The 27623-nt window shown below is 58.5% G+C and overlaps 1 protein-coding gene across 1 annotated transcript; it reads right to left on the bottom strand.

The window, feature by feature from the left end:
* Positions 1–8585: 8585 nt before the first annotated feature.
* Positions 8586–23186, bottom strand: METRNL (meteorin like, glial cell differentiation regulator). The gene is made up of 4 exons (XM_047093991.1): positions 22822–23186; positions 17250–17638; positions 9938–9997; positions 8586–9096 (listed from the first exon to the last, which is right to left on the bottom strand). Exons 1-4 carry the CDS (start codon positions 22986–22988, stop codon positions 8780–8782), a joined length of 933 nt encoding a protein of 310 aa, XP_046949947.1. The 5' UTR covers positions 22989–23186; the 3' UTR covers positions 8586–8779.
* Positions 23187–27623: the final 4437 nt, after the last annotated feature.

The following is a 27623-nucleotide window of genomic DNA, read 5'->3' as shown; positions in this document are numbered from 1 at the left end:
TTGGGTTTTGTTTTTTTAGCATTTTTTCTTGTTGCCCCTGATCGAATTGATGACTAGGAAGTATGTGGCTTGGTAAGCAAAATGCTTCTGAAGACAGAATTCCAAAGCCCCCGGCAGCCGTGACCTCACCACACGGATATGCACCAAACCACGGCTGTTTTTATAAATTGCCACCCGCCCGGGGGCAGCGCACAATGGCCAGTGTTGACACTGGATTCCGCACGTTCTCAACAGCCCCCACCCCCACGTGACTCCTGCATGAGGTGCTGCGTTCCCTGAACAGTCTGGTTTCCACCCTTTGAAGCCTGGTCGTAGCCCTTGTGTTGTCACATGTCGTCCCCACCCCCAGACCTGACCTCCTCCTTCCCCCCTGGGCCCATGGGTAGACCCTCACCTGTGACTGAGTGTTGCACCCCAGGGCAGGTGCCTGGGGCTCAGGGGGTTCTTCCATGAGGAGTAGGACCGGAGCTTCTACTGTGCCCCAGGCCCCGCACGCCGCACTGGGAACAGAGGCCCCTGCCCTCCTCCCAGGACTCAAGGTCCCCATATCCCACGTCTAGGGTTGTTCTGGTGGGAAGGTACCTGGGAGAGGAGAGACAGGGAGGGGGTGTTCATGGCTCCAGGGCTTTGGCCACTGTCCCTCCCCTGGGAGGGCTCTCTGGGACCCTTTGGACCTGCTGCCCTTGGCCTCTGCTCAAGGCTGACCCCACAGGCACACACAGAGCGACAGCCCCACCTGTGCCTTCCCCATTCATTTGTCTTCACGGCACGTCACCACCTGCCATCTGGAAGGGAGTCTGCAAGCCGGCAGGACCCCTGGGGTGCCACACACAGTAGGGCCACACCCAGCATTCACTGAAGGGATGTCAGTTCACAACTCTGGGGTCTCAAAGCTCCCCTGGGGCCTCCCCAGTTGTGACCACACAAAGCAGCTGGAGAAGGGGCAGCGTGACTGATCTCACTGATTAACGCGGTTCCCTGTCACATGATGCCTAGAACCAGTGCCTATGCAGATAGCTGCCCCAAATTTTACCCTGACAGCCCAGCCGCACCAGTTCCCACCACACAGGCCTGGACTGAACAGTTTAATCAATTAGTGAGACGGACGCCTCGTGTCAGCTGCAGCCCTGGTGAAGGGATCCCAGCCCCCACCCGTGGGACACACTGGCCTTCTCCCTGGGTCCCTGGCTTCCCCAAGAGGGTGCAGCCCCGGGAGCGGGTCTGGGAACCTGGCCCTCAGCCCCAGCTGGACGCTCAGTCATGTGGTGCCAGGCCCTCCCTGCAGCCGGCTTTCCTTCCAGAACCCAAGTGGTAGAGCCAGGAGGGGCCAACAGACTTATGCAACCATCTCTACTTGTGGACAAGGACAGTGGACGTGACCCGACAGGAGTGAGGTCACAGGGACCCTGATCCAGGGAGCCCAGATTCCCTCCCCACCAGCTTCCTCAGCCTTGCACACACCCACACACCCACAGATGTACATACATACTCCACACATCAATTTCTGCCTGGGGCGGGGGGGGGAGGGGGCAGCGTTCATTCTCAAAGCATTGGCACAGGGAAGCCCACCCTGCAGAGACTCAGGTCTGGAGCCTCCCCCTACTGTGTCCAGGTGGAGGTCAGGGTCAGGGTCAATATGAGTGCATGTGCACATGTGTTCAAGCATGTGTGTGTATGTGTGTGCACGTGCGCGAGCACATGTGCATGAGTGAGAGTGCATGCAAGCATGTGTGCGAGCATGTGTGTGTAAGCACATGTACACATTAGCATGTGTACAAGCATATTTACCTGTGTGCACGTGTGACAGCATGTGTGAGAATGTGCATGTGAGCACCTGTGCAAGCATGTGTGTGCAAGCACATGTACATAGGCATGAGAGTGTGTGTGCAATCATATTTACTTGAGTGCATGTGTGAGAACATTGTGAGAGTGTGCATGTGAAGACGTGTGAGCATGAGTGTGCAAGCACACGTACACGTGATATCGTGTGTATGAGCATATTTATGTGTGTGCATGTGTGAGAGCATGTGAGGGTGTTCATGAGACCACTGTGCAAGCATGTGCGTGCAAGCACATGTACACCTGAGAGCATGTGAGCATATTTACGTGTGTGCATGTGTGAGTGTGCAGGTGAGTACATGTGCAAGAATGTGCATGCAAGCACATGTACATAGACATGAAAGCGTGTGTACAAGCATATTTACCCATGTGTATGTGTGAGTGTGCATGTGAGCACGTATGCAGGCGTGTGTGCAAGCACATGTACACGTGAGACCGTTGTGTGGGCATATTTACGTGTGTGCGTGTGTGTGAAAGCACGTGTGTGCATGTGACCATGTGTTCATATGTCTCTGTGTTCCACTGTCTCTGCCTCCATTTCCACCCCTCCCCGGTGTCTAAGGTGTGAGTGACCTACTCCCTCTCTGCCACCACCTTACCGGAAGCTTTAGGCACAACCACACCAGCTGCGCGTGTCCTGACAATTCCCAGCCTGCCTGGAGATAAAGACCCTTCCTCGCAGCATGAGGACACCAGAAAGTTGCTCAATATCAACAGCCAAGAGGCTGTATGTTTCAAAGCCTGGCTTTGGTGAGTGGGAAAGGCCAGCAGGAAATAAGGCAAATCTGGCCTGATATCCTCTGACTTTCTTTCTAAAAAAGGGCAGAGCTGCAGGTCACTGGCTTCCCCGGTGGTAATCTGGTGTATCTTCTCTTCTTGGTGCCATATATTCTGGGATGAAAACCTGCCAAGGGGGCCCAGGCAGCGTGCTCACACTGTGAGCCTTGTGTCCCCTGGTCCAGTGGGCAGACCCATGCCACACCACAGCTCCCAGCCCCCAGGCCCAAGGGTATGTGAAGGACAGGGCTCAGAAGGCCACTGAACAGGGCAGGCAGGCCAGCAGAAGGCCCAGGAGCTCAGGCACTCACATGTGTGAGCCGTAGACCACACTCTCCAGCATGCGCCCATCTTCATACATAGCCCTTTATCCATGAAGGGTTGTCTGCTCAGGCGGATGGTGGCCCCAACTGGGGGTCCAGGAAATCAAGACCGTGGCACTGACATGTCTACCTCGTCCTCAAAACCAATGAGGGCCACGGAGGCCAGGGGTGCAGGGAGCCCTCAGCCTGCCTGGGCACTGGGGGCAGACCGCAATGGCCCTCTTGTCCAACCTCCTGGGTCCTGAGCAACAGAAGGGGCAGGGAAAGGACCTTCCTCCCCTCCCCTGATAAGGCAGTGGGTATGAGGGCAGAGGGGCTACCAGGGAGCTGGGAGGTCTGTCCTGGAAAAGTCTCAATCAGCACTTGATGCACTTTGGGGAGGGGGTCGTCTTAGAAGGTTAAGAAATGCTCTCCAGACACTCAGGCAGGACGAAGTTTGGGGAAAGTCCTGGGCAGGGCTCCCCACCAGCCCTCCCGATTAGGGTTCTCCATGACCCTGAGCCCCAGTGTCCCGTCTCGCTGTGGTGGAGAGCACCTCAGCGGCAAAGCCAGACGGGACCACAGCAGGCACCACCTTTTGTTGAGTCGGTCCCTCATGGGCCAGCAAGGACCCAGGGAACCCAGGCCTGGCTCCGCACAGCTGCTTCCCTGGGCACCTTCTGACACGTCTGTGTCAGGCGTGACCATGAGCAGAGCCCTGGCAGTCTGGGCGTGGCCTTAACACAGGGCAGGTGGGGCACCTCAGGGTGACAGGCAAGGTCCTGAAATCCAGCCACAGAAGAAGAGGGCCTGAGGAAGGGGGTTCCACAGACCTGGAGTGTGTCCTAAAGACCAGAGAGAGTAACAGAAGGCCCAGGAGCCTTTCAGTACATATAAGGGCCATGAGAGGCCACCGGGAAGAGGGTCTTGGGCACTGGAGGAAGAGACCACAGGTGGGCCTTGGAGGGTGTCACTGAGGCTGGGGATCAGTGGGTGCCAGGGGACTCCGCCCTCACGTCTGGGTGGAGAGGATGACTTAAGACAGGTGAGCCCAGGTGTGGACTGGCACATCCCCTCTGAGCTGGCACCACACCTGGAAGCGGGCAGCTCCAAGCAGGGAGGCAGCAGGTTGGTTGGCAAAGAGGAAAAACCACCTGAGATAAGGGGAGGGGCTCAGAGACTGACAGAGACAGAGGGAGGGACAGGGAGACGGAGAGATGGAGATGGGAGGGGTGGGGAATGGGCACAATCCCCCAGAGACCTATCAGAAAACTCGCACCTGCCCCGTACCCATATGGAGTTATGTTCCTAAATTTGAGATTCTGATAAAAGTTATGAGCTTATTAAGGCGCCGGGGTGGCTCAGTCGGTTGAGCGTCCGACTTCGGCTCAGGTCATGATGTCACGGTCCGTGAGTTCGAGCCCCACGTTGGGCTCTATGCTGACAGGTCAGAGCCTGGAGCCTGCTTCAGATTCTGTGTCTCCCTCCCTCTCTGCCCCTCCCCTGCTTGCACTTTATCTCTCTCTCTCTCCCTCCAAAAAACAAAACAGAACAGAAAAAAAAAAAAACATGAAAAAAAATTTTTTAAGTTATGACCTTGTTTTCTAAAAATGCAAGTAGATATATGACCCAGCATCTTACACAACTTAGGGGGATTCATGAGCCACAGAGGCCCTGTGACCCCAGATAAGAAGGTACCTGGGTGTACTTTTCCCCCCACAGCTGCTGTAACAAACTCCACAATCTTATCGTGGCTTAAAACAACCCAAGTTTATTATCACACGGCTCTGCAGGCCCCGGTCCCACATGAGTCACGCTGGCCTGAGATCCAGGGGTGGGTTCCCTCTGGAGGCTCCGAGGGGAAGCAGATCCCTCAGAGCCGGTAGCTTCCGGATGAGCCCTTCTCAAGCTGTGTCCCCTGGTTCTCTCTCTTCTGCCTCCCTCTCCCACTTTTAAGGAACCCTGATGACATTAGGGCCAGCAGATGATTCAGAATAGTCTCCCCATCTTATCAGCAATTGTAACTCCACCCGTGACTTTGCCATGTGAGGGAACATAGCTACAGGTTGCAGGGACTGGGATGAGAACATCTTTGGGGCCATCGATCTGCCGACCACCACAGGTAAAGGATGTTATCAGATGACAGACAAGGTAAGAGCACATACATGGAAACGGGGCCCATCCAGAAAGGAATCAAAGAAATGCAAATTATCAACCTGAGACCCTGTGCCTCAGTCTCATGGGCCAAGTGATAGGAAACAGAAAGTAAGAGGGATTTGCGGAAAACTTTTAAAAAGTCACCTGGCGCTCTGTCCCCTCCCCTGGCCACACAACCCTCCCACCCAGGGCCTTTGCACGCACCTTGGCCCCTCTCAGACTCCTGCCTTCCCGGGGCCCCGCCATGACCATAGCTGAAATTGCAGTGCAGCTTCCCCACCTACCCAGCTCTCCACCCCTGGGCTCTAGCAGCCACTTCACACAGTACAATTCATAGCCACCCAGCTCCCCTGGAGGGCAGGGTCCCAGTGCTGGAGCTAGAGGGGCAGCCCTGTGGTACAGCTGACTCCAGGCTTCATCCTTACCCAGAGCTAACAGGGTGCGTCAGGCCGGCCAACCTGGCCTGGGATGTCTGCTGGGGGCCCTCACCTGGGGGCCACCTCACTACCAGAGGCCAGAGCAAGGATGCCCACACACGGCAGTCTTGAAGTTCCCCTGGGGCTCAGTGGGCCACCTGTGCGAGTGTGGGCCGTGGTCAGACCCCGATGGAGCATGTGGCCCCCACAGCTGCAGCCTGTCCCAGCCCAGCCCCTCCAAGCAGGTACCATGCTGCACAAAACCAGACATCATGCACAAAATCAGGGCCTGGCCGTGGAGGCCACAGGGTCAGCCTGACTCCCCACAGCCAAGACTGGAGAGAGGCGGGTGGCCCCTGAGTACTGGGGTACAGGGGCCTGAGCCCTTGGGGAGCCCAAACCAGCAGAAGGAGAGGTGTGAGGCCATCCCTGTGTGTCCCGCCAGGGATGGCAGAGTGAAGAAGGAGAAAGCGCGCTCAGGTTGCCTCTGGCACAGGAGGGCAGTCTGTAAACAGACTGCCCACAGATGTCATGGTTGACACAGCAGTGCAGAAAGCCTCTGTTTTTCTTGATCACAGTGTCACCGGACAGGCCCAGACCTGGGGTCCTGCAACCGACATGCTCGAGAAACATGCTAAGAAAGGGTGTCCGCTGCAGCTGGGGCCAAGAGAATAAGGATGTCCCTTGCGGTCTGCTAGGAGGAGGCACGTCTAGGGCCATGCTGGGGTCCTGGTCAACCTGTGCAGGGGTCTGGGACATGTAGCTCTCTGGGGAAACATACAAGGAGGAGGTGAAGGCTCCCTACAAGGCCAGCAGGGAAAGGAAGGAAAGGGGGCCAGGCAGAGCTTTCATCCTGCTGGGAGGGCCTGCTTTTTCCTTAGAGCAAGAGGACAGGACTGCAGGGGAGACACTGAGGGTGCAGCTTGGCAGGAAGGAGGGCCTGGGTCACACCTCCCCTTCACCTTTGGACAGGGACAAAGAAGGGTGCCCACAGCTCCATTCCACATGGTGACTGGGGCTGACCAGAGCCAAGACAGGGACACTAGGCCAAGACCCTGGGGCAGAGCCACTGGTCAGCCAGAGGACCCTCCAAGTGCCTCACCCTGGCCCCTCAGGGCTCCACAGTATGGAGGCTCCCCTGAGGACAGACATGGGAAAGCAGGAAATCTGGTGTCACAGAGCAAGCTGGGGCACACAGGGACCTCAGATGGCTGCCGGAGGCCCCGGACAGCAGGAGGGCATGGCTCTCGGAAACGGTGACCCAGCCCCTCCCAACACCAAGCAGCCCTAGACCTCCAACACCAAACCCCCCCACCACCAGAGCCCCACCCCCCCAGACTCTGGGGGGAGGACACAGGCCCTGTTCTCCCTCCAGGTGTCCAGCTGGAAGACCCTGCTCCGCCCCCGCCCAGAGCAGCTCTCACCTGCTGCCATGCACCAGAGCAGAAGCTGCCTCCACCCTGGGCATCAGCACGTGGGGTTAGGTCCCCAGCTCCTCCCAGGCCCCCATACTGACATAAGGAAGAAAGCCAGCCCTGAAACCGAAACCCAAACCCGACATTCTGGTTCTGCAGCACCTGCAAGCCCTGTGGCCTCCTCCAGTGTCAGAGTTAACACCCAGAAAAGCCCAAAGCATGAACCCAACAGCAGGGTCACTGTGGGCCTGGCTATCTGCTGCACAACATACTCCTGGCATAGAACATCACAGTTATTAGCCACAGTAGGACCTGTTCCCATCACCAACCCTGCTGCTTCAGGTTGTGACCTGCTGGAGCCCACAGACCTGAGCACACACCTGAGCTGGGGCATGCCCGGGCCAGGCCACATCCACCACCCGAAGCAGGGTGCTCAGGAGTGAGGGCACACCCACCCGAGGCAGGGAACACCTGGGCTAGCACGCGGCACCTCCCTGTGGCCACACAGTGTGCCCGAGGCTTGGGTGCAGCCGGCACAGAGCTCACTAACCAGTGTCCTCTCCAGGGTCCCCCCTCAGCCTCAGCAGCTGTTTGGGAGAAATCACCTCACTCACGGGGATGCAGGCTTGGATCTAATTATGTGGCACCCCAGTGACCCCAGTACTGGGATGAGTAGTGTCCCCCCAAATTCCCATCTACCCAGAACATGTGACTGTGAACTTATTTGGAAACAGGGTCTTCACAGACATAATCAACTAAGGTGAGGTTGTACTAGATGGGAGTGGGACCTAATTGTGTGACTGGTGTCCTTCTGAGAGGAGGGATTTGGACACAGGCACATAGAGGGGAGAAGGGGACAGAGCCTGGAACAATGCATCTACAGGCCCAGGGGCACCAAGGACCGGCAGCACCCAGCAGAAGCTGGAAGAGACAGAAAGCCTCCTCCCCTAGAGCCTTCGGAGGGAGCCTGGCCCTGCCACACCTTGATTTTGGACTTCTGGCCTCCATAACAAGGGGAGAATGAATGTTGTTTAAGCCTCCAGTCTGTGGTCGTTTGTTACAGCCGCTGCTGGATACTAACTCACCCTTGAGAGTGTGGAGGTCACCAGCCTAGTGCAGACCAGCCCCTGGGGGGCCAGAGACTTGCCGCGGACTCAGGCATTTGGGGGGAGCTGGAGTCAAGGGGCAGCATCTGGGTTACCAGGAAAGGGAAGGCAGAGGCTGAGGGAGGCGGGGGAGGAAGGAGGAGGTGCATGTGTTTTCCGAACCCCGAGAGTAACAGCCGTACTTACAGTTGGGCCCAGAATGAAAGGCCCCGAGCGGCTGGGCTGCGGGGCTCCCTCGGGTGTGCTGGCCCCAGAAGAAGCCCTACACGGACACCAGGGAAGCGCGTGCACACCCCACAGGGTTGCAGACAGGCACACCGCTGCCAGTGGCCCAAAAGTGACCACGGCTAGCAAAACACAGTCTTTGAAAAACAAAACCAACCAAAAAATAAGTATTTGGCTCCGTAAATCTCCGTCATAAGAAACCACTCTAAATGGTCCCCGAGCTTTGTACAAAGCCTGGTGCTTGGGCATCCTCCAGGGGCTCCGGCCCCAGAGCCCTACCCAACACACCAGCCCAACACAATCCCGTCAGGTGCTTTGGAAACATAGCATGAAATGGTACACAAGGCATTTTAAGACACTGGAGTTTATTTCCTATGGACGTTTCTTTTTTAAAAAAAATATAATAACTTAGTTTGCATCTTACAACATTTCCAATCAGTCAGGGAGTCCTTGGCCAGGACCTCGTGGGGTCAGATGTGGCTTGTGCGCCGGGGAGCCCAGGTCCGAGCGCCCGCTGTGGCAGCAGCGGTGGCCACCCACAGTCACTCTGTGCCCATCTCGCAGGGGTTCAGGCCCTTCTCCTCAGCATCCTTGTACATCCTTTGGAAGTCCTTGAAGCGCGGGGCACAGCCAAGGTGGGCCTCCCCGAAGTGTATGTGGCCCGTGAAGAGGAACTCCCCACGTCCGGGCCTCACACCGCACTCCAACAGCGTGGTGACATGCCCCCGCCAGCCACCGCCCTCTGGGGCTGGCCGGAAGACAGTGCTCTTCTGCCGGTACAGCCGGTTCACGTGCAGGTGGATGGCGGACTCCTGCTGCTCTGGTTCGTGGGTGACGTCCTGGATGGAGCCTCGGACGACTACGGAGGCAAGAACACGGGAGTCAGTGGGGTCACCGGGGGTGACCCTGCGGGGGCTGACCCTGAATTCTGCATTCCAGAAATCCCACTAGAAAGACCAGTTCAGACATTTGAGGCCCTCTAGGGGTTGTCCCTGCCACTCAGACTCTGTCAGGGATAACAGCCATGTAAGTGGGGAGAAACAGAAGACAGAAGTCACATTGTGTGCATCAACGTTTCAAGTTAGAACAAGACACAACCGCAATTAACACACAACATCTACTGCCGCCCTGTATCCAGGTGGGACAGAAACGGGGCAGCTCAGAGGGGAGGGGGTGATGGGAGGGAGCCGGGCAGAGCAGGCCCAGGGCAAGGTCCCCCATCCTCCAGATGCAGGACCAAAACGTGGAAAGGAGCTCTGCACTCCCACCACACTACTGCCCTCCGAGCTGGAGGCGCTCAGAGCAGGGTCCAGCCGGGCTGCCTTCCCCCCGCCCAGAGTGCTTCCCCCGCCCTGCTGCCCAAGAGCAAAAGCACGCAGCTGAGTCCTGATCTCAGCCCCGGGGCCCCCAGGCTCCTCAGACCCCCAGGACCAGGAACTCCTGCTGGAGCGTCCACAGGGGCCCAGAGGAGAGCAGGACTCTGAGGTGAGGCTAGACCATGCCTTGGAGGAAAATGCTCAGTGACCACCTTGAACAGGACTCCCACCCCTCTCATCCGGCACAGATCCGTCCCTCCCCTATTACACCTCCAAGCCCAATGCCCTCAGCCGTCTCCTCCCCAAGCTGAGTGCCAGCACTGGAAGGCCCTCCCAGGCCCAAGCGGGGCTCTTGACGTGCGGCAGGAGCACGAGGACACTTACCGAAGTCGCTGGTGCAGACCGCCAACAGCACCTCTGTGTCGCTGCAGGGGCGGCACGGGGCTGCGGGGAGAGAACAGGGTTAGGTAGGAGTAGGGTCTGCGGGACACAGACCCCGCTCACACCCACCAGGTCCCGTAAGAGCTCTGACCTCAGGGAACAGGACAGAGGACCCAACCTCGGCCACCACACGGGGGGTGGGGGCTGATGAATCCAGGGAACCCCAAGCTCAAGATGTGGCTATGAAGGGCGTGCACCGCACCCCGAGGGACAGTGGGCGTCCGTGCTGGTCCCCACCTAGCTTGTTGGTGCAGCAACTGCTGGGCCCCGGGGCAAACCACTCTCCCAGGCCCATCACCAACGGGAAACCAACCTGAGCTGGTCGGAAGCTACGTCCCCCACACCAGCCTGGCTGAGAGTCTCCTCCTTCCCAGCCTCCACAGCCACACCAGCCACTCACACAACACCTGTTCCCCAGGTCCCCATCTGTAGCCGAGACCAGAAGGTCAGGGCACTGGTTGCCGAAGGTGTCGGTGAGCATCGAGGGTCACGTCTGCAGGCCGAGGCCGTGGGGCTCTCGTCCAAACAAGTCCCAGCCATCAGCACAGCCCCCTTCCCCAGGCCCCTGACCTCAGACCAGATCACTGCCTGCAAACACCGTCTACGGCAAGCCTGGTTCACAGAATCCCCAAACCCCCACGGCCTGGCGGGGCGAGGGTGGGGGCTGGCTTCCTCCAGCCAAACCAGGCCCCACCCCACTAACTTCTGCCCCAGCACAGCCCTCACCCTAACTTCCTCAGATTGGGTGAGGCCTCAAGAAAGGCGGGGGGGCACAAGCCTCTGGCAACTCCCCCCAGACCACGGCACTCCTAACCCAGCACTGGATTTGGGAGGACACAGCATGAATTGGCAGTCACACTGCACTTTTCAAGGCCTCTGCCCCCTGGCCGCTAAGTCTCTAGGGTCTGGCACAAATCCTCCCAGCTCAGGCAAAGGTTAGGTATGAAGTCTTGCTGGAATAAGATCACCTTCTCAAGGCCCCGGAACGTCCTGGCTTTGGCATTTGCTGGCCCTCACACGCGAACTGGGTGAGCAGTCACCTGCACCCTGGCGGCAGCAGACTCGAGGCCTCGGGGGCAAGGCCAGGCACCGAGCAGCTAGAGCTCAGAGGGGCCTTCTGGGGCGCGGGGCACAGGGTCTGTGCTGCCCTAGGCAGCACGGGGTCTCTGCGGACCCCAGGGGGTGGACAGGAGTTTCCAAGCACTGGCCCTGGTGGTCCTGCCCTGGGCAGGGGAGGATGTGTGTGCCCCAGGCCAGCTCAGGGGGACGTGACTCATTGGCCCACACACTGCCTGCCGCTTCTATCAGGTTCTTGGGAACCTGGAGAAGCTACAGGACTAGCAGAGCCGGTTGGGTGTGTTGAAGCCTGGCCAGCCTGGCCGAGAGGATGTCCTACCCAGCTCCAAATCCCAAAGACTGCTGCCCACCTGGGGCACTTTGCTTCCATGTATAGACCCCCAGCCTCAAGGCCTCTCTTAAAAAAGAAGGCAGCCCACTGGGGGTCCCCTACCCTGCACACCCCTCCAGCGGCCCGCTGCCCACACACATAGGGCATGACGAGGCCGGGCTCTCCAGTTCTGCTCAGAGGCAAGGTCTAATTTCAGCCCCTGTGCCAGGGGGTCAGAGGCGTCATCCCGGGCACCCCTCATAAAGCATCTGCCCAGGAGAGAGGAGCCCCAGCAGAGTCCCTGGGGGCCAGGCCTCTAGACGCTCCAAGTGAGGGTGGGTGGGAAGCTCGGTCCACACAAGCTCTCTAGAGGCACATCTCAGGTTCTGAGTCGGCCGAGACAGACCACAGGCAGTGCCCACAAAGGCAGCAGTGGTACAGCAACAGGCCCAGGCCACACCCGGCAGTCAGATACCCGGCCTGGCGGCCCGCAACTCACCAAGCCCGAGAGCTTGACCCTCTCCGTGGACACAGGCCCGGGGACGCCCGCTGAGGGCTAAGGAGGAAGGCGGCAAGGAGCCTGTCCGGGGCGGCCACCCACTCACACCCCCACTGCACTGCCGAAGCTGTGGGGGTGCCTGGGGCCCCGGCGGAGGGCAGTCAGCAGCCCGTAGATCCTCCCACCAGAAGCCTCAGGGAGCCGATACCACCACAGCTGAGCTAATAAAGTGCCACCCTGGAGACTTCCCTCATAATTCTGAGTTTTACAAAGCACAGGTCACCTCATTGGAAAATCCAGTCTGTGGATGCCAAGAGAAGCAATCTGGAAACAATTAATAATCGGAGTTGGGCTCATAAAGGCAGTGGAATGTGCTGGTTTCGGACACACTGAATCTCGTTTCCTTGCAGGGGAAGGTGAGGAGGGAGCAGCCAAGAGCCCAGTTGGGTTTACAGTTCTTTGAGAGGGGTTGGCTGAGGTGTGGGCATCTTAGGGAGAGTCTTCCGGAATGTGCACAAAATGAACTGAAGAAGGAAAACACAGGGTCAGGGAGAGCAGCTGGGGCTACTGCAGGGACCCAGGTGAGGACGGCAGGTGCAGGCAGGAGGACGGGGGAGGGCAGGGGGGGAGGGCAGCACGCTTCATGCTAGGCCCTGGCCTGGGACAGGTCTGCAGATGGCCGCACGCTGGTCTGGCGGGAAGGACAACCAGGCAGACACACACAACTTCCAAAGGGAAAACTGTGCATGAGGACATCCGCTGGGGTCGTCACTGCAGCCAGTGACAGGTGGCAGGTTTGGTGGGTGCAGCACTGCACAGGGAGGGGACACGGCCGGCACGGGGCTGGTGTGAGCTGAGGCCCAGCTGCCACATGAGGTTCTGGAGCCTCCTCCTCTTTCACCACAGCCAGCTGCGGGCCGGTGCCACCCCGAGGTGGTCAGCCACCGCGGGGATATCTCAATCTCCCCCACCTCTCCTCCTGGCCTGTTGCCACCCCACCCTGTTCCTGCTGAGAAAGCAGGTGGATGCCACACGCTTTCATCCCAGGAGTGCAGAGATGGGCGAGATGAAAGATAATTACAGAAAATAAACGATCCTTTGGGGGGAAAATCTCTTCTCTCCTTTTCTGCTTCCAGGACATAATGAGGCTTCTTTCGACTTCTGCTGACCTTTGCCACTCATCCCCCACAGCCCATCAGGGCCACCACCAAACCGAGAGAGCTCCTTAGTGGGGGGCTCGGTACCCACCCAGCCCACCCCTCGGGCATCATTCACCACCCCCCCCCCAACACATCAAACACATCAGGTTTGACCAGGGAAGGGGGATGGAGCACACTGGAAACCGCGTGACTCGGGCTACCGGCCAGCAATGCCAATAACTTTCATGCATTAATGGCCAGCACCATCTCCTCTCGCTGTGGGTCTAAAATGCCACTGTCTTCCCACCTCATCTGCTCAAGGAAGCCTGCTCTGGGTAGGCATCACATGGACCCCAAACCCCAAGCCCCAGAAGGTAGATGTGGCCAAGCCGGTAAGCCCCTGCTGTTCGGCTCCCAGAGGAATAAAAGAACAGACTGGAATCAGGGGTCCACCTGGGCTGCCCCAGGCAAACCAAGGAGGATGTTTGTCTCCACCCCCTAGAACCAGACAGAGCAACCCCCTGCCATCCTTCACTGGCCACCACCACACATCCCCAACCCTACTGGGCAACAGAGGGTCCTGGTGTGCCTGCTTCCCCACGTACACCAGGGCTCTGGGGAGGACGGCCCCCAGACAGCCCGGCCAGGTTCCAGGAGTGGCCTAGAGTTTCATCCATTAGTTAGCTGGATCTGGCCACTTGCCCACCTTTCGTGTCCTGCCAGAGTTTTTCAGCAACTGCGTTACTCAGATGCCCTGGTGAGGCCCATGGAGGAGGAGGAGGGGGAGGAGGAGGGCAGGGTGGGGAAAGGAGGCTCAATCCCGCACCCCCCCCCCACCCCTCAGGTCACCTCCTACCACCCACCCCTCAATCTGCGCCTGTAAGGAGTGGCCTGCCTCTCCATTCTGGCCTTTTCTTGGGTGTCAGTGCATCTCAGACCATACCAGGAAGCTGGTTATTCAAGTGCACACCAGGCGACCGCACTCACTGCAAACACTCCCAAGCGGGACCGTCTGGGGCCGTGAGGCTCACACACATCTCTCATCCGGGAGCCTCTCTGTTTTCAAGTCAGCACAAACTAGAAGCTACTATGAGTCACCAGTGAGGGAGAAGGCTCATCCACCTCCGCAGCAGGCAGGATCACTGACTGGCCAGCCCACAGGCACCTGCACACCTCCACGTCACAGGTGTCCAGCCTCCAGCTTCACCCAAGTTTCCTGCAGCTGCGGCCAGGGCCAGAACAGGAGAGAGCCGGGAGCCGCGCACTACCCGTCTGGCCCGGCAGACATCATTGCTGCCAGATGGCTGGCACCGACATTCCACATTACATACCCATTCCTTTGGCATTAAAGGCTTAGGAGCCCATCCCCTGATGAAAGGCAAACACCCCGGGGAGAAGGACGCACGAGCCTCCCCAGAGCCCCGCTGCCCCTCATCTCCCTCAGGCTGAGAAAGTGCTGAGCCCCCAGGAAGGGCCCAGAATCTGTGCCTGTTTCCATCCCAGCTCCTAGAACCCCACACACATCTGAGTCCCCCACCCCCAGTTCTGACAGTTGCTAAGTTTCTGGGCTGTCCCAGGGCCCGATTCCTGGCCAACGCACAGACGCACATTCATACCCCACTATCCACGGGGTGCCTGGATCCCTGCAGGCGCCGGGTTCAAACAGACCCTCCAGGGCCCAGTGGGCATATGTCAGGGGTGGGGGAGAGGTAAGAAGGGAACCCCTGGGCCACCCAGACTGCCCAATGTCCAGCCACAGCTGAACGTCCTACATGGGGTCTCGAGAGATGCACAGAGGGCAAGCAGAGGCTGTGACCAGACAACCCACCATCATGCAGGACCTTGTCCCGGCAGCCCCATTGGAACCTAGGACAGCCCAACCACTGATCCCACAGGCCTCTCCCAAATCTGCTCACTGTCCTGGCCTGAAAACAGGGACCAGGGGAACCTGGGGTGCACAGACCCTGCCCACAAGGAGAGGGAGAGAGACTAAGTCTCTGGTCCCCGAGGGCGGAGCCATGGTCTCTGAGTCATCCCAGCCCATGGCCACCCTTGTGCATTTTCCTTCTGGACAAATGGAAGCGCTCAGGTGCCCAACAAAGAAACAACTGGCTACACAGGCAGCGCCAGCATCTGGTAAGAATGACCCACCAGGTGGAAGGAAGCTCAAGCCACAAGAGAACAGGGACCAGCAGCAAATATCTTTAAAGGGCCATCAACATTCAATCAGTAAGAGGCGTCAGTGGAGCATGGGACTCCTGATCTTGAGGTCGTGAGTTTGAGTCCCACGTTGGGTGTAGAGATTACTTAAAAATAAAATACTTCAGAAAAAAAAAAAAAAGAAATTGTTAACAAGTTTCTAACATCTGCTTCACTCAGCCACAAGCATTAAATTCAGTGACTGGGTTTTTCCAGATTTTGTTTTTACTATTAGTTTATCTCTAGGTCCCCTACAGCGAGGCTGGGGTACCCTCCTCTAGCTCTCTAACCCACCCTCCTATAGCTGGTCATCAAGATAAAGGCTGTTGTGGTTAAAGTATCATTCAGGTCCTGAGATTTACAGCAGCTTCCAGTCCTACCTTTCCAAGTGGGGGTCCTACCCGGGCGGCTGGCACTGGGAGGGGGGTGGAGGTCCTACCCGGGCAGTTGGCACTTGGAGGGGGGGCAGGGTCCTACCCGGGCGGCTGGCACTTGGAGGGGGGAGGGGGTCCTACCCGGGCAATCCTACACTGAAGTTCTCCAACACACCGGTTTAGTTTGAGAGAGACTGAAGGTTTTGAAAACTGATCTGAGCCAAGAATGCAGAACGATAAAATGCAGATTCACATACAGGAGAAAAGTCTACATTTCAAATCCTAGCAGATCTGTTTTACTTGAATTAAACATCTCATTTACTAAAATGTGGAGAATTATACTATTCTTGGAGACGACCCACCCCTCAAACCAGGTGTCTCTGCCTTAGCACTGCTGCCACTTGGGCCCGGGTCACTCCTTGTACTGGGACCGCCGTGTGTACTGGGGGTGGTAGCAGCATTCCTCCCTGGCCTGCACCACTCAATGCCATGGCACCCCTACCTGCCCATCATCCGGGCCAGCTGGTCACCTGGAGAATGGCCTTCTTGGAACCTACTCACAGGACAATCCAAGTTCACACCCCCTCAACCAGAAGGCGCCTCACCACAACCAGCTTCGGGACTGACACAAGTGGTACACTAGGACCCCCACCCCACACACTTGGACCCCAGGAGGTCATCTATGCCTTCGAGCAAGGGCCACGCTTGGCATGGGTGTCTATATAAGACGAGGACTTCAGTCCTTGTTCATGGCACATGGGGCGAGACCCGCCCCACGTGAGAGCTCTGGGGCCACTCAGTCCTCCTCAGTCTCTGTCTCTGGAACTTTTCAGAGACCAACGCCACCTTCCGCACAGGGCCCTGCCAAGCTGTCTGCCAACTCACAGTCCCCACGTGCGCGTGCACACACACACACACACACACACACACACCCTTTGCTGCTGAGGGGACTCCTGCCAGCACCACAACGAGAAGGGCTCTGCGGTGGAGAAGGCTCCTCGAGGGCCGGCCTCACGGGAACCCCTGAGAGGTCCTCACTCACCTCACTAACCCGGGTGAGCTCCTGTGCCACCTGACTCGCCCACCCCCCCCCCCACACACACACAGCCCCTCTCCTGGCATGCTGCCGTTGTCTCCACTCCACATGGGGTGGCCCTTGTAACACCCACCCACAAAATGCCTCTGGAAGCTGGAACCAGCTCCACAATTCAGGTCAGCAAGGCTCTGCACCTCTCTGGAGAGTGAATCACCCTTGGCTCCCACCCAAAACTCGACGTGTCAGAGGCTGCAGCTGATGTCAAAAACACACAGCCAATCCACATATCAGAAGAAACACAGGGGCGGTGTGAACGGCCACAGCACCCATTTCCGATTACAGTCTCAAGCACAGAAGAGGAGCAGGGAGCCAGGACCACACCCCATCACGGCTCTCAGGTCCGACCTATGGCCGTTCTCAGGGCACGTGTGTTCACCCTCCTCAAACACGCCTCCTGAGACTGCGTTGTTTCCCCACGTGCAAAACACCCACAACACTAACGGGGCCACACACGTCCAATGCCCATCGCACGGGGGGGCCCGTCTGCCAGCAGCAGGCGGGTTCTCACAGAGACCGTGGGAGGGGAACACTGCCCTCCCCGCCCCGGAGGTTGCCACTCACCTGACTGGGCACGCAGGTCTGACTCCACGTGCCGGCTGGTCAGCTCGTACTGGAAACCCGTGGTCCTCCGGCTAATGTCCTGCTGGGGCGTTGCCTCCACGAACAGGCCCCGCTGCTCGAAGCCAAAGCAGTGCACCTGGCGGGGCCCGCGGTCCCCGTCCCGCACCAGCAGCTGCAGCTCTCCAGTTTTTTCCAAATAAATATTGGCGCCCGAGGAGTCCCTGAGGGGCTTGATGCACAGAGTCAGGTGTTGTCGGGAGGGCGGGAAGGTGTTGGGCCGCACGTTGACGATGAGAGCCCCAGTCGGGTACATCCACTCCACAGAGCCCGCTGAGCACCGTAGGTACACCTGCTCCACCTCCTTCCTGTGGGCCTCGTGCGTCAGCCCGCTGCAGAGGGGACACGCGTCAGCTGGGGCCCGGCACCCCGCATGTACCCGCCTGGGGGACGCCCGCCCAGGTGCATGAGCAGCCCCTCACCCACACGCGGGCTGCCACCACCTCTGCCCTGCTGCAAGGGGCCGTTTCCAGGGAGCGACAGTCCCCTCCGGCAGGCCTGCCCCAGAGAGTCACGGTGAGACAGGCCCACGCCCTGATGCGCGTAGACAATGTTTGTCTCAGACCCTCTCAGCACCTCGACGCTCCATCTGCCAGCCTTCAAGGCTGCAGCACTGGGCGACCATGCTCTTGGGGCTCCCCGCGTCAGGGTGGCGATGCATGCAATGGGGGAAGAACCACGGAAGGGGGGACCTTCCGGAACACGTTCAAGGACACACCAACAGGACTCTGGCACAAACCCGAGTTCCAGATGACCAACCGAGGGCCAGGAACGATGGCAGATTCCCACTGAGTGTGAAAACAAGGAGCGGTTCACTTGGTCCAAAGAGTAGCTTTGAAACCAAATAGGAATGTTAGCAGCTTGGGGGGGCTGGAGGTTGTCGGTGACTTTTGTCTTTAGCACCTCACAGATAGGGGCAAGTGTTTCCATTCGCAAACCTGAAGACCCTGCATTGCCAATCATATCTTTAAAAATAAACTCAAATATCATCACAGCAAATTACAAAAGTAAGGTAATGGTCCTCCATAGGGGAGAGGCATGGGAGGGAACGCGTGAACAAGCCACAGGAAAGAGACGCAAACAGTGAGCAGACCTTTCACCTTCCCAAGGGGAAGCTTCTGCCAAGTTAATCTCACTCCTAATAAATGCTAAATAGGAAAAAATGAAGTCTGTACACTCTTCGTGAGACAGGTCTTGAGTAAAGTCATTACGTTATGTTTTCAAGAAATTGAAACCATCAAAAACGTTAAAGTTTCCCCTACTCAAAATTTTAATGTGAATGTCAGCTTGTGCTGATGGTTACGTCATAACCACCAAGCAGCCCTGGAACTCAACCAATGACTTCAACCAAGTGTTTTATTACATGAAATTTGGTTCTGATCGGATCTCAGACAGGTTCACCCACATTCTTAGGATTTTTACGCGTAATAAACAATGCTATATTCAGAGCCCAGGCCTGGGTGAGTTACCAGAAACCCTTTCTACAGAGGAGAAAACACGTAACATATGGTTTGCATTTACTGTTGGTGACTCATGCTCTGGGCTCCAAAAAACCTCACTTTTCATTCGATGGCCAGCTGTGGGCTGGGGCTGCACAGTCATCCTGCAGACCACATCAGAGGGAGGTGTCAAGGAGGTGACCCCCCCCCAACCCCGCTCCCCGCCCCCGCAAGGCCCTGGGTCACTAGCAGCCGGCCTGGCCTCAGACGCCTACCAGAGCCACACACGCAAAACAGACTTACAAATTAGAGTCAAATAAAACTCATATAAGCTCCTCTGACACATATGTGTGGACGAGCATAATTATAGTGCTGTGTGAAAAAATTAGACTAAATGGTAAGTGGTTGACACAGATGACTATAATCACCTCTGCTCTCGGGCAGCCAAAACAAACTTATCACAGTGTCCCTCCTCTCCTGTCTCCAGCCTCAAGGGGCAGCTGGACACTTGCCCTGTGCCCAGACACCAATCCTCAAAGCTCTCTCCCCTAAAAATCATCCTGTCCAGGCTTCACTTTCCTCTCCGTCGGGGAGGGACCCTGGGGCTCAAGGGAAAAGAAAGCCCATACCAAAGGCTTCGGATACTTCTCACTAAGTCACTTTAATCCAAACAGTGGACAGGGAAACAGAGAGGTCCACCCCCCACCCATATCTTAGGCAAGGGCAGAGGGAACGCTTGTGGGGGACAGATGGCCAGCCCATGGCTGTCCCCAGCCTGCACAGATGACCCTGTACATCTTGTGCACTACACCTGGCTCCATTTATTCATAAGTCACTCGACTATAAGAGGACCGGGAACAACACGAAAGTGGACTTAGAAGAAATGTCCACCCTTTACCTGATGTCTTCACTGCCACCCAGAGAACTGTCTATGCCCATCCCAGGGTCCACGGCCAGCACGCCCCTCTGTTCTGCTCTCCCTCATGTTCTCCTGAAGGACTGAGGTCAACAAGACGTGAGCCAGGCACTCAACACAGGAGTGTTCACATGAAGGTCGGTAGCATGTGATGTGCAAGACCGCCACTCAGATGCTCACCGACTCTGATCAGCCTGGGACCCCACTGAGCCTTTAATGAAAGAAATCAAGGACTCCGAGCCTGTCTGGTGCTCACCAGAACATCTAGCTAAATCTCTCACCTCTAGGTTTCCAGCACCACAGCAAACCTGAAAAAACTTCTGTTTATGCAAAATTGCTAGAGGTGGAAAAATGTGCCACATCTGTGATGTCACTGATGGTGGCATTAATGATTTTCACATGGCATGCAAGTGACACACTAATCAGGCAAAAATAAGATACCTGCTTTCTGATGTGATGAAGCTAGACAGAAAACACTCTGGTTCTAGTCACTCTTACGGAGCTGACAACACTGATTGATCTTGGGCTATTTAAACTAGATTCCTTTATTTCTCAAAAAACAACAACAACAACAACAAAGAGCCTGCCAGTGTCACTCCCCAGGGAAGTGTAGACACACCTTCAGGCAAAGGACAGCAAATTCCAAACCGACATGGGACTTTCTGCAGGGGTCAGTGTGGTGGCAGCAGGGTTCTTACTACTCACACCCACAGCCTGGCTCACCTGAGTCACCAGGAGTAAATTATGGTCTCTTGTTCACTTAAGTCAGGAAGAGCTTCGATCAAGGGCGAAACCCAGAGGTTATCACTGGAGTTACCTTTCATCTCCCCACCCAGTAGGAGAGCTAGCCAAGGTATGACAGACCCACAAACCCTGCCGACGGCAGTGGGAAGGTTCGTGGTCCACCTTTACAACCACAGCCTAATAAAGATTAGGGCGCTGTCCTGCCCCTGCACAAGGGACCGAGATTGCAAAACCTCCTGCTTAATTGCTTGGAAACACCCAGACACGCATTTCAGCCTGTCAAATGTGAGTGGCCAGTATCATAAAGAGCAACTCCCTCCCTATCAGGGGATCGGAACGCACCCAGGGTATTGGGGCTCACACCACCCTGTGCTGTCTTTAGAACAGCTCATAAAAAGTCATAAATGTTACAGGAGTCTGCAGGCAAACCAGCAAACCCAAGTTTCCACAGCAAGGATCTGTCAGCTGATCTGCAAGGCATATTGATCGCTAGGGCAGCAATTACAATGGAAGGGGAGCTTATAATCCAGGAATGTGGCCTGGGCCTGTCTTCCGTCCAGATCCCACTGGGACAGCCCCTGCAGCCACCCTCTGCCAGCAGACTCTGCCTTTGCGCTGAGTGGAGGGCAGCTGGAGGCAGTCCAAGACCCGGGGTATGTTAGCAAAGATGGAGAGAGGAGGGCAGCAGGTAAGCGTCCCTGGTTCTCCAGGTAGAAAAGAGGAGGCAGACCCCTGCTTGGTCCAGGAGCTGGTTGGCCCTAATGACCAGCACTCACTCACAGCCCTCTCTGATCCCCAGGAGAGGCAGCCCCCTTCCAGGCACACAGTCCTCAGAGAGCCTGAAAGGGTGTCAGCTCCTCCTCTGGAAACTCAGGCTCCCAGGGTGGGACAGGCTTTCTGTTTCTGATCTGCTGAAGCAGGACACCCTACACCTCAGTTTAGGGGTGCACTGATTCATCCAGCAGAAGCTGCAAGGCAGGGAGTTTAATTAGGAGCGTGGGGGAAAGGGCAGCCCTGGAAGAGTGTGTCAGAGTCAGAGGCTCCCAGCCAGCCCTGTGCTGGCGCCAGCATTCTGCAGGCCAGCCCTCCCCCAGAGCTCCAAGCTCGTGGCCCCAATCTTAGCAGCCCTGCATCCCAGCTCTGGTGTGCGTGCAAGGGAGGGAGGGCACCACAGGCCCGATCTCTGGAGCCCAGAACCCCGGCTTCGGCGGTGGGAAGTGGGGAGCAGAGAGCAGGGCGATTGCCAGTCTCCACAGAGAACTGGCTCTGTAAGTATCCAAGATGACCAGCGGCCGCCCTGCTCACACAGAGCCCAGCACCCTGGCACAACCCCCCCAAGCTTCCCGGAAAAACTGTCTTCACTCAGAAAAAACCCGTGACACCCTCCCCCCCCCCCCCACCTCCCGCAGCAGCACGAGGTGTGTGCTGGCAGGAGTCTTCCCATCAGGTGTGAGGGCGAAGGGCTCGGGTAGAGGCCCTGCTCCACCGAGCACCCCGACCCCGCGACCCGAGGGCAGCCCCTGCCCACAGAGTTCCAGAGAAGGAGATGCGCATCCCTGAAAACTCCTGAACCTGCACCTTCCGCGGCACAAAACCGGCTTTTCCAACTGCGAGTCGAGCCGCCTGCCCGGGGCGACAGCGCCCTGGGCGGATGGCGGTTTCTCACCAAAGTAGCTGTGCCCTCAGGCGCCCCGCCCGCGTATACTTGTGATTTGCAACTCCTTTCTGCTTGTCACACTTCAGTTTAAAAAAAAAAAAAAAAAAAGTCCTCGGCTGCCACGGCGGAGGGGCGTGAAGGGGGGCTCCCCGAGCCCAGCGCGCGCGCTGCCAAGGGCGGCCTGACCTTCACCGGGGCCGGGGCGGGGATGCGGGACGCGGCGGGTCCCGCACTCGGCCCGCGCACAGGTGTCCGCCCGCGGGTCTCCGCGCGCACGGGAGCGGTCGGCACCCCGGCCGGCGCCAGGGCCCCCGCTTGGTCCTCCGAAGCCCCCGCTCCCTCCCGCGGACCCGCCGGCCCTCCCTTCCCGCTCGGCCCTGAGCGCAGGCCCCGCTCCTCCCGCCCGGGGCGCGCAAGTCCTCGCCGCGGGCAGAGCCGGGAGGGCCGGAGAACCGACCTCCGCCCGCCTCCGATGCGGGGTCCGCGCGGGGCGAGCGGGCTGTCCGGCCGGGACCGACCCCGCCGCGCCGCGGGCGCACCTCCCTCTGGGCGTCCTCCGGGCCAGGGCACCGGGCCGCCGCGGGCTCTTTTGTTCTAGAACCGGGGGCGGGGGCGACGCGGACAGGACTCGGCCTGGAGAGCGGGCCCCAGAGTCCCCGCCCGGGGCCGCGCCCCCGCACGCTCAGCCGGCCGGAGCGGGGAGGGCACGGGAAGGGAGGCCAGCGGCCCCGAGGGCTGGGGGCGCGCCGGCGGACTCACCTCCCCTTCCAGCTGCACCGGTCGCTCGAGTACTGCGCGCCCGCGCCGCCCAGCAGCGCGCCCAGCAGCAGCAGCAGCAGCGGCGGCGGCGGGCCAGGGCCCGGGGCGGGGGGCCGTGGCCACAGCTGCCCCGCGCGCCCCCCGGCCGCCCGCGCCGCGCCCCGCATGCTCCGGCTCTGCCTGGTCGCCGACCCCGCGTCCGCGCCTGCCGAGCAGACCCTCCACCCGGCGCGGCCGGGCGGGCGGGGCTCCAGGTCCAGGCGAGTCACGTCGTGCGCCCCCCGCGCACCCGGCGCGGCTGCCCGCCCATCCCGGCCGCAGCCGGAGCCGCTGGAGCCGCTGGAGCCGCGGGAGCCGCGCAGGGAGCTCCGCGCCCGCCGCCGCCACCCGAGCCTCTGAACCAGACGAGTCAGCGGTCTGCGTCCCGGCTCAGCTGGGGACCCGTCCCGCCCCCGCCCCGCCCCGCCCCCGCCGGCCGCCCCGCCCCCGCCGGAACTCCGCCCCGTGCGCGCGCTGCGAGTGCTGCGAGCTCTGCGCCCTGCGCGCCCTGGCCGGGAGTCCTGGGGCGGCCCCGCGGAGAGGAGGGGGCCGCCCGAGGGACCGGGAGGAGGGTCCGAGAGAGAGTCCCCAGCCGGGAGAGAACGGGGCAGCAGCACGCGCCCGGCCGGTACGCCGCGGGACGCGGAAGAAACCCGAGACCGCAAGTCTGTGCGACCTGAGCCGGCGCCGGGCCAGCGGGCGCGTCCGCAGCGGCTGCGCCTTGGCCCCATCGCGGAGACTGAGCCGGGAATGGCCGCTGGGCTGCGGTGGGGGCTCCTGGCCGGGTCACTACTACTGTGTGAGCGACCAGACTCCATCAGGGACGTTCCTGATCCAAACCTGTGCTCTGCAGAGGTCCGGACTCTGCCCCGGTCTGCAGCCCGTGCGGGAGGGGAGGAGCCCAGCTGTGGTTGGAGATGAGACCTACCCACTGTTGAGCGCCCCGTGGACTCTAGAGCATCCACGTCCCCGAAGGGCTCTGGGCCGCAGCTCCTCTGCATCGCTGCGGACCTGTGCCCGCTCGTCCCCACCACCCCCAACCCCGGAGTTGGTCTGGTACCTGTGTCCCCAACCTCCCGCTTGATTCTTCCTGGAGACTGTCTGATGCCTTGTTAGGTTTTAGTGGTGTCCTGACCCCTGTGCTCTAGATGCGAGTGCCACCACCACCAGACCTGGCCACCCATACTGGCTCCAGGTATTGGCAGAGGCCCGCAGTCACTAAGACCCCCGTCCTAGCAGGACCCAGTGTGGTGAGTTGGTGAGTACAGTGTGATGAGGCCAGGAGCCACGGCTGGGTCTGCTTAGAGGGTGGATGGGGTCTGCTGAGACGGGTCTGCCGTCCTACCAGGTCATCACCCTAGAAGAAGGAGGAGGGAAGGAACCATGGCGCTCCGTGCAGCCACCTCTGTGCTCACAAAAGCAGGCTTTTCTGCTTTGCGACTCTCTGGTACTGGTCTGAGCTCCACAGCCTCAAACAGCCTCAAGTGGTGGAGAAATCTGACCTTGTTTTCGTCACGATACATTTCGGGAGGGATTTCAAGTGACCTGTGAGGAGGAGGGTGACTTCCTGCACCTGTTGGTTTGAATGTTTTACCTTTCTCATCTGGTCAAAGGGTTAGAAATGTAATTGGTTGTAGGGATGGAATTGTCACCCTCTGGGGAGGCCTTGTCTGCAGGGCCCCAAACAGCTGGAACTGAGAGCCGCCTCAGGAACCCTGGGCGGGAGAGTCAGACCCCTTAAAGGTGGCTACAGTTGAAGGATCTGTTTGGAGAAGCCCTGGTCTGGGCAGGTCAACCACGCGCCCCCCACCCCCACCCCAACCAGCTACAGCACAAGGTGAGAGCCCTGCCCAGCCTTAAGAAGGGATGTCACCCCAAGGCTCACAGGCAGCTCTGAGGCTGAGGGGCCTCCTGCACCCCTCCCCACACCACCTTGGAGTGTGTGCCCTGCATTGCTGCAGGTACCAGGGTGCAGAAGTGCGGGGAGCAATGGGCGAAGTGAAACCACCACCCAGGCCACTTGGGGGAGGAACCTGCCAGTTGTGAATCTGGAAACTACAACCACTTCTTACCCACAACCATATCTAGGCAGCACAGCAGCACCTCGCACCCAGGACGCTCCCCATAGTAAAGAAACTGCCCCTGAAGCGCAGTATGCTTGTCAGGGCTCAGGGCCTCACACTGGGGAAGGGGCAGGGGCCGCCTTAGGACACCCGCCCGCCCCCCCCATTACAAATGAGTGACAGTGCTAAGGCTTCAGAACTCCCTGGAAACCACTGGACCAAAGGGCAGAGGCCACCCCTGGGGCAATGTGGAGCCTGTTCCTATGCAAGGTTCAGGGCTCTGTGAGCTGAAGAACTGCCAAGCCACCTGTGCCCAGGACCACTTCCCTAAAAGTAGGACAACACAGTGGTGCCTACGGACCTTCAGTTGTCAACATACAGGAACATATAAAACATGCAGGACTGAACAGTACAGCCTTTAGTTAACAATATATCAATATCAGCTCATTGGTTGTAACAATCACACATGTTAATATTGTTAACAAGATATTAATAATAGGGGAATGGGCAGACTATGTGGGAACTCTCTGTACTGTCTGCTCAATTTTTCTGTAACCCTAAAATAGGAAGTCTACTAATTAAAAACAAGAGCTCAGGGAGTCATGCCCACCTGGCAGTGTTCTTAGGAAGGGCCTGGCCTTGCTACTCTCAGACCTATGGCTCTGTGACGGGCCCTCCCTTCTGGGGACACAGGTACCTCCGGATTCCTGAGGGTCTCTGAAGCAGGAATTTCCAGATTTCCCTCCTCCTGACAAGCTGACAGCCGCCAGCCAGCTGTGGGGTGGGGCCATAGTAGGAGAACTGGTTCCTGGGGCTTCACTCAGCTCCTGGAGAGGTTTATGCTCTAGCGATCCTTCTCTGTGCCTTGCAGAGTGGGGCTGCTGACCCCTCCTGACCCTGCAATGAAATGTCCTCATAAATGGGTCCCTGGTGCCCGTGGTGTATGTTTGGGCCTGGGGACAGCAGAGTGAGGTGGGTCATGGCTGTCTGAGGCTGCCTGGGGATCACCTGCCCCACTTCACCCACTAGGGCCTGGTTGGGAATAAAGATACCCCGTGGGATTGACTATGATCCAGAAGGGTCCTTGCTGGCTAGGCACGTGGGCTCTCCCTGGCAGTAAGGGCATCCTGGAGTGTGCTCACATGGATGGCTAGGTGTACCTCCCAGTGAGCATTTCTCCAGTTAAATCCAGCCAGGGCCACAGTGGCACCCACAGTGGGGAAGAGCTGGACATCATGGCGTCCAAGCAACATTCGGGGACTTCCTGTGTTCACCACCCTCCAAACACCAGAGGGAGTGTTGGAAGGTAGAGTGCACACCTGCTCATGAAGGGGCACTGCCCCCCCACCCACCCAGGTGACAGCAGCCAAGGGGTCCCGGCTCCCACCATCCTGCCTGAGAATCTTCCATGGCCAGAGGAATGGGGCTGGACTCAGTGGTGGCAGCAGCCCCCAAGGACAATTCAGTGTGCCCTGTGAGGTTAGTACTCTGGATAGGGGCGGGGTGTGGGTTGCCCTCCAAAGCGCGTGTGGGGTGAGTCTGTGGCCCAAATTCAGGTCACTATCAACCTTCACTCATCACCTTGTCTATTCACTCAAGAAACATTTACCAGATGCCTCCTGGGCATGTTTGCATGATAAGCTCCAGGGCTGTGGCCCCTGACCAGGGCTGGTCTCAGAAGGCAGGATGTGGCCAGGCAGACAAAGCCCCCCACACCCTATGGCAGCAGCAGTGGCCTCCAGCGTGACCAGGACCACGATTACCACCGGACCACACCTGTGGGCTCCCCAGTGTGTACCTGGCCTGGGAGTTTTTGTGGCTTTGGCTACAGGTGCCCACATGTCCTCTCCTCTAGTGGGGATTCGTCACCTAAGGGTAGAGACTTGCTGGAGGTGGGATCTGAGGGGCGGGACACCCTCGCCTTGCCTGTGAGTGTGGGGGCTCGTGCAGGTCCTGTGAGGGCAGGTGGACTGGACGCAGACATGGCCTCTCCCTGGTCCAGATCACACAGGCTGTGTGCTCGGTCTGTTCCTGAGTCCTGGTTACCTGCAAAGTGAGTGCTGTGCTAATTCACAGGTGCTGTCGGCTTCATGACGTCACACAAAGCCTCACATCAGGTGGGCATCATAAGCCTGGCTCTTGGTGGAGCTCAGGCCCTCACGTGGGCGCCCCCACCTCCCCCCCGCCCAGCCGGCTCTCAGTGCGACAACCCAACCACTGTAAACGGTTTTATTTTCTGTCCAGTCTTGAGGTTTTAAAGTATCAGGATGCCCCTTCTGTTATTCAAAATGGCCAGTCACCTGAATCTGCTTGCTGAGGAGAGTTGGCTGCTTCCCCTAGAAACTGGACACTTACAGAAAAATGTTAGAAGGTTTTCCCAAACATACCCACTTCTCCTTTGACATTTGAAAAATGCCTCAGAACTTTTGCTGATGGCGCTGTCCACTTTCCCCTTGGTCATCTGCGTGAAAACTCCCAGACTCCCGACTGCCCGGGAAGGTTCGAGCACAGACCCAGTGCCTTCCCCATCTCAGTCCCCGGCCTCCCGACTCATTGCTGCCACACTACTTCTCCTCTGAGGTCATTTGTGCTGACCTTCTCATAGGGACATAATTACTATAATTGTGGCCAAACGCTTGTGATTTATGTTTAGCAACTGCGGCAAGCAACATATAATTAGACATAAAACGAGGCCAGCCG

This window comes from Lynx rufus, unplaced genomic scaffold (assembly GCF_022079265.1).
Source record: "Lynx rufus isolate CCGP_SWC_20201006 ecotype Redwood Valley unplaced genomic scaffold, mLynRuf1.p SCAF_37, whole genome shotgun sequence".
In the NCBI taxonomy this organism is placed as follows: Eukaryota; Metazoa; Chordata; class Mammalia; order Carnivora; family Felidae; genus Lynx; species Lynx rufus.
The sequence above is the reverse complement of the archived record's forward strand: the minus strand, read 5'-3'. Positions and strand labels throughout refer to the sequence as shown.

Excerpts from the sequence above, each read along its gene's own strand:
- METRNL (XM_047093991.1), bottom strand. The coding sequence starts at position 22,988 with ATGCGGGGCGCGGCGCGGGCGGCCGGGGGGCGCGCGGGGCAGCTGTGG. Across the intron at positions 17,639-22,821 it reads CGGTGCAGCTGGAAGGGGAG|CGGGCTGACGCACGAGGCCC; the intron begins GTGAGTCCGCCG and ends TCCCCTCTGCAG. Across the intron at positions 9,097-9,937 it reads GGTCTGCACCAGCGACTTCG|TCGTCCGAGGCTCCATCCAG; the intron begins GTAAGTGTCCTC and ends TTGCCTCCGTAG.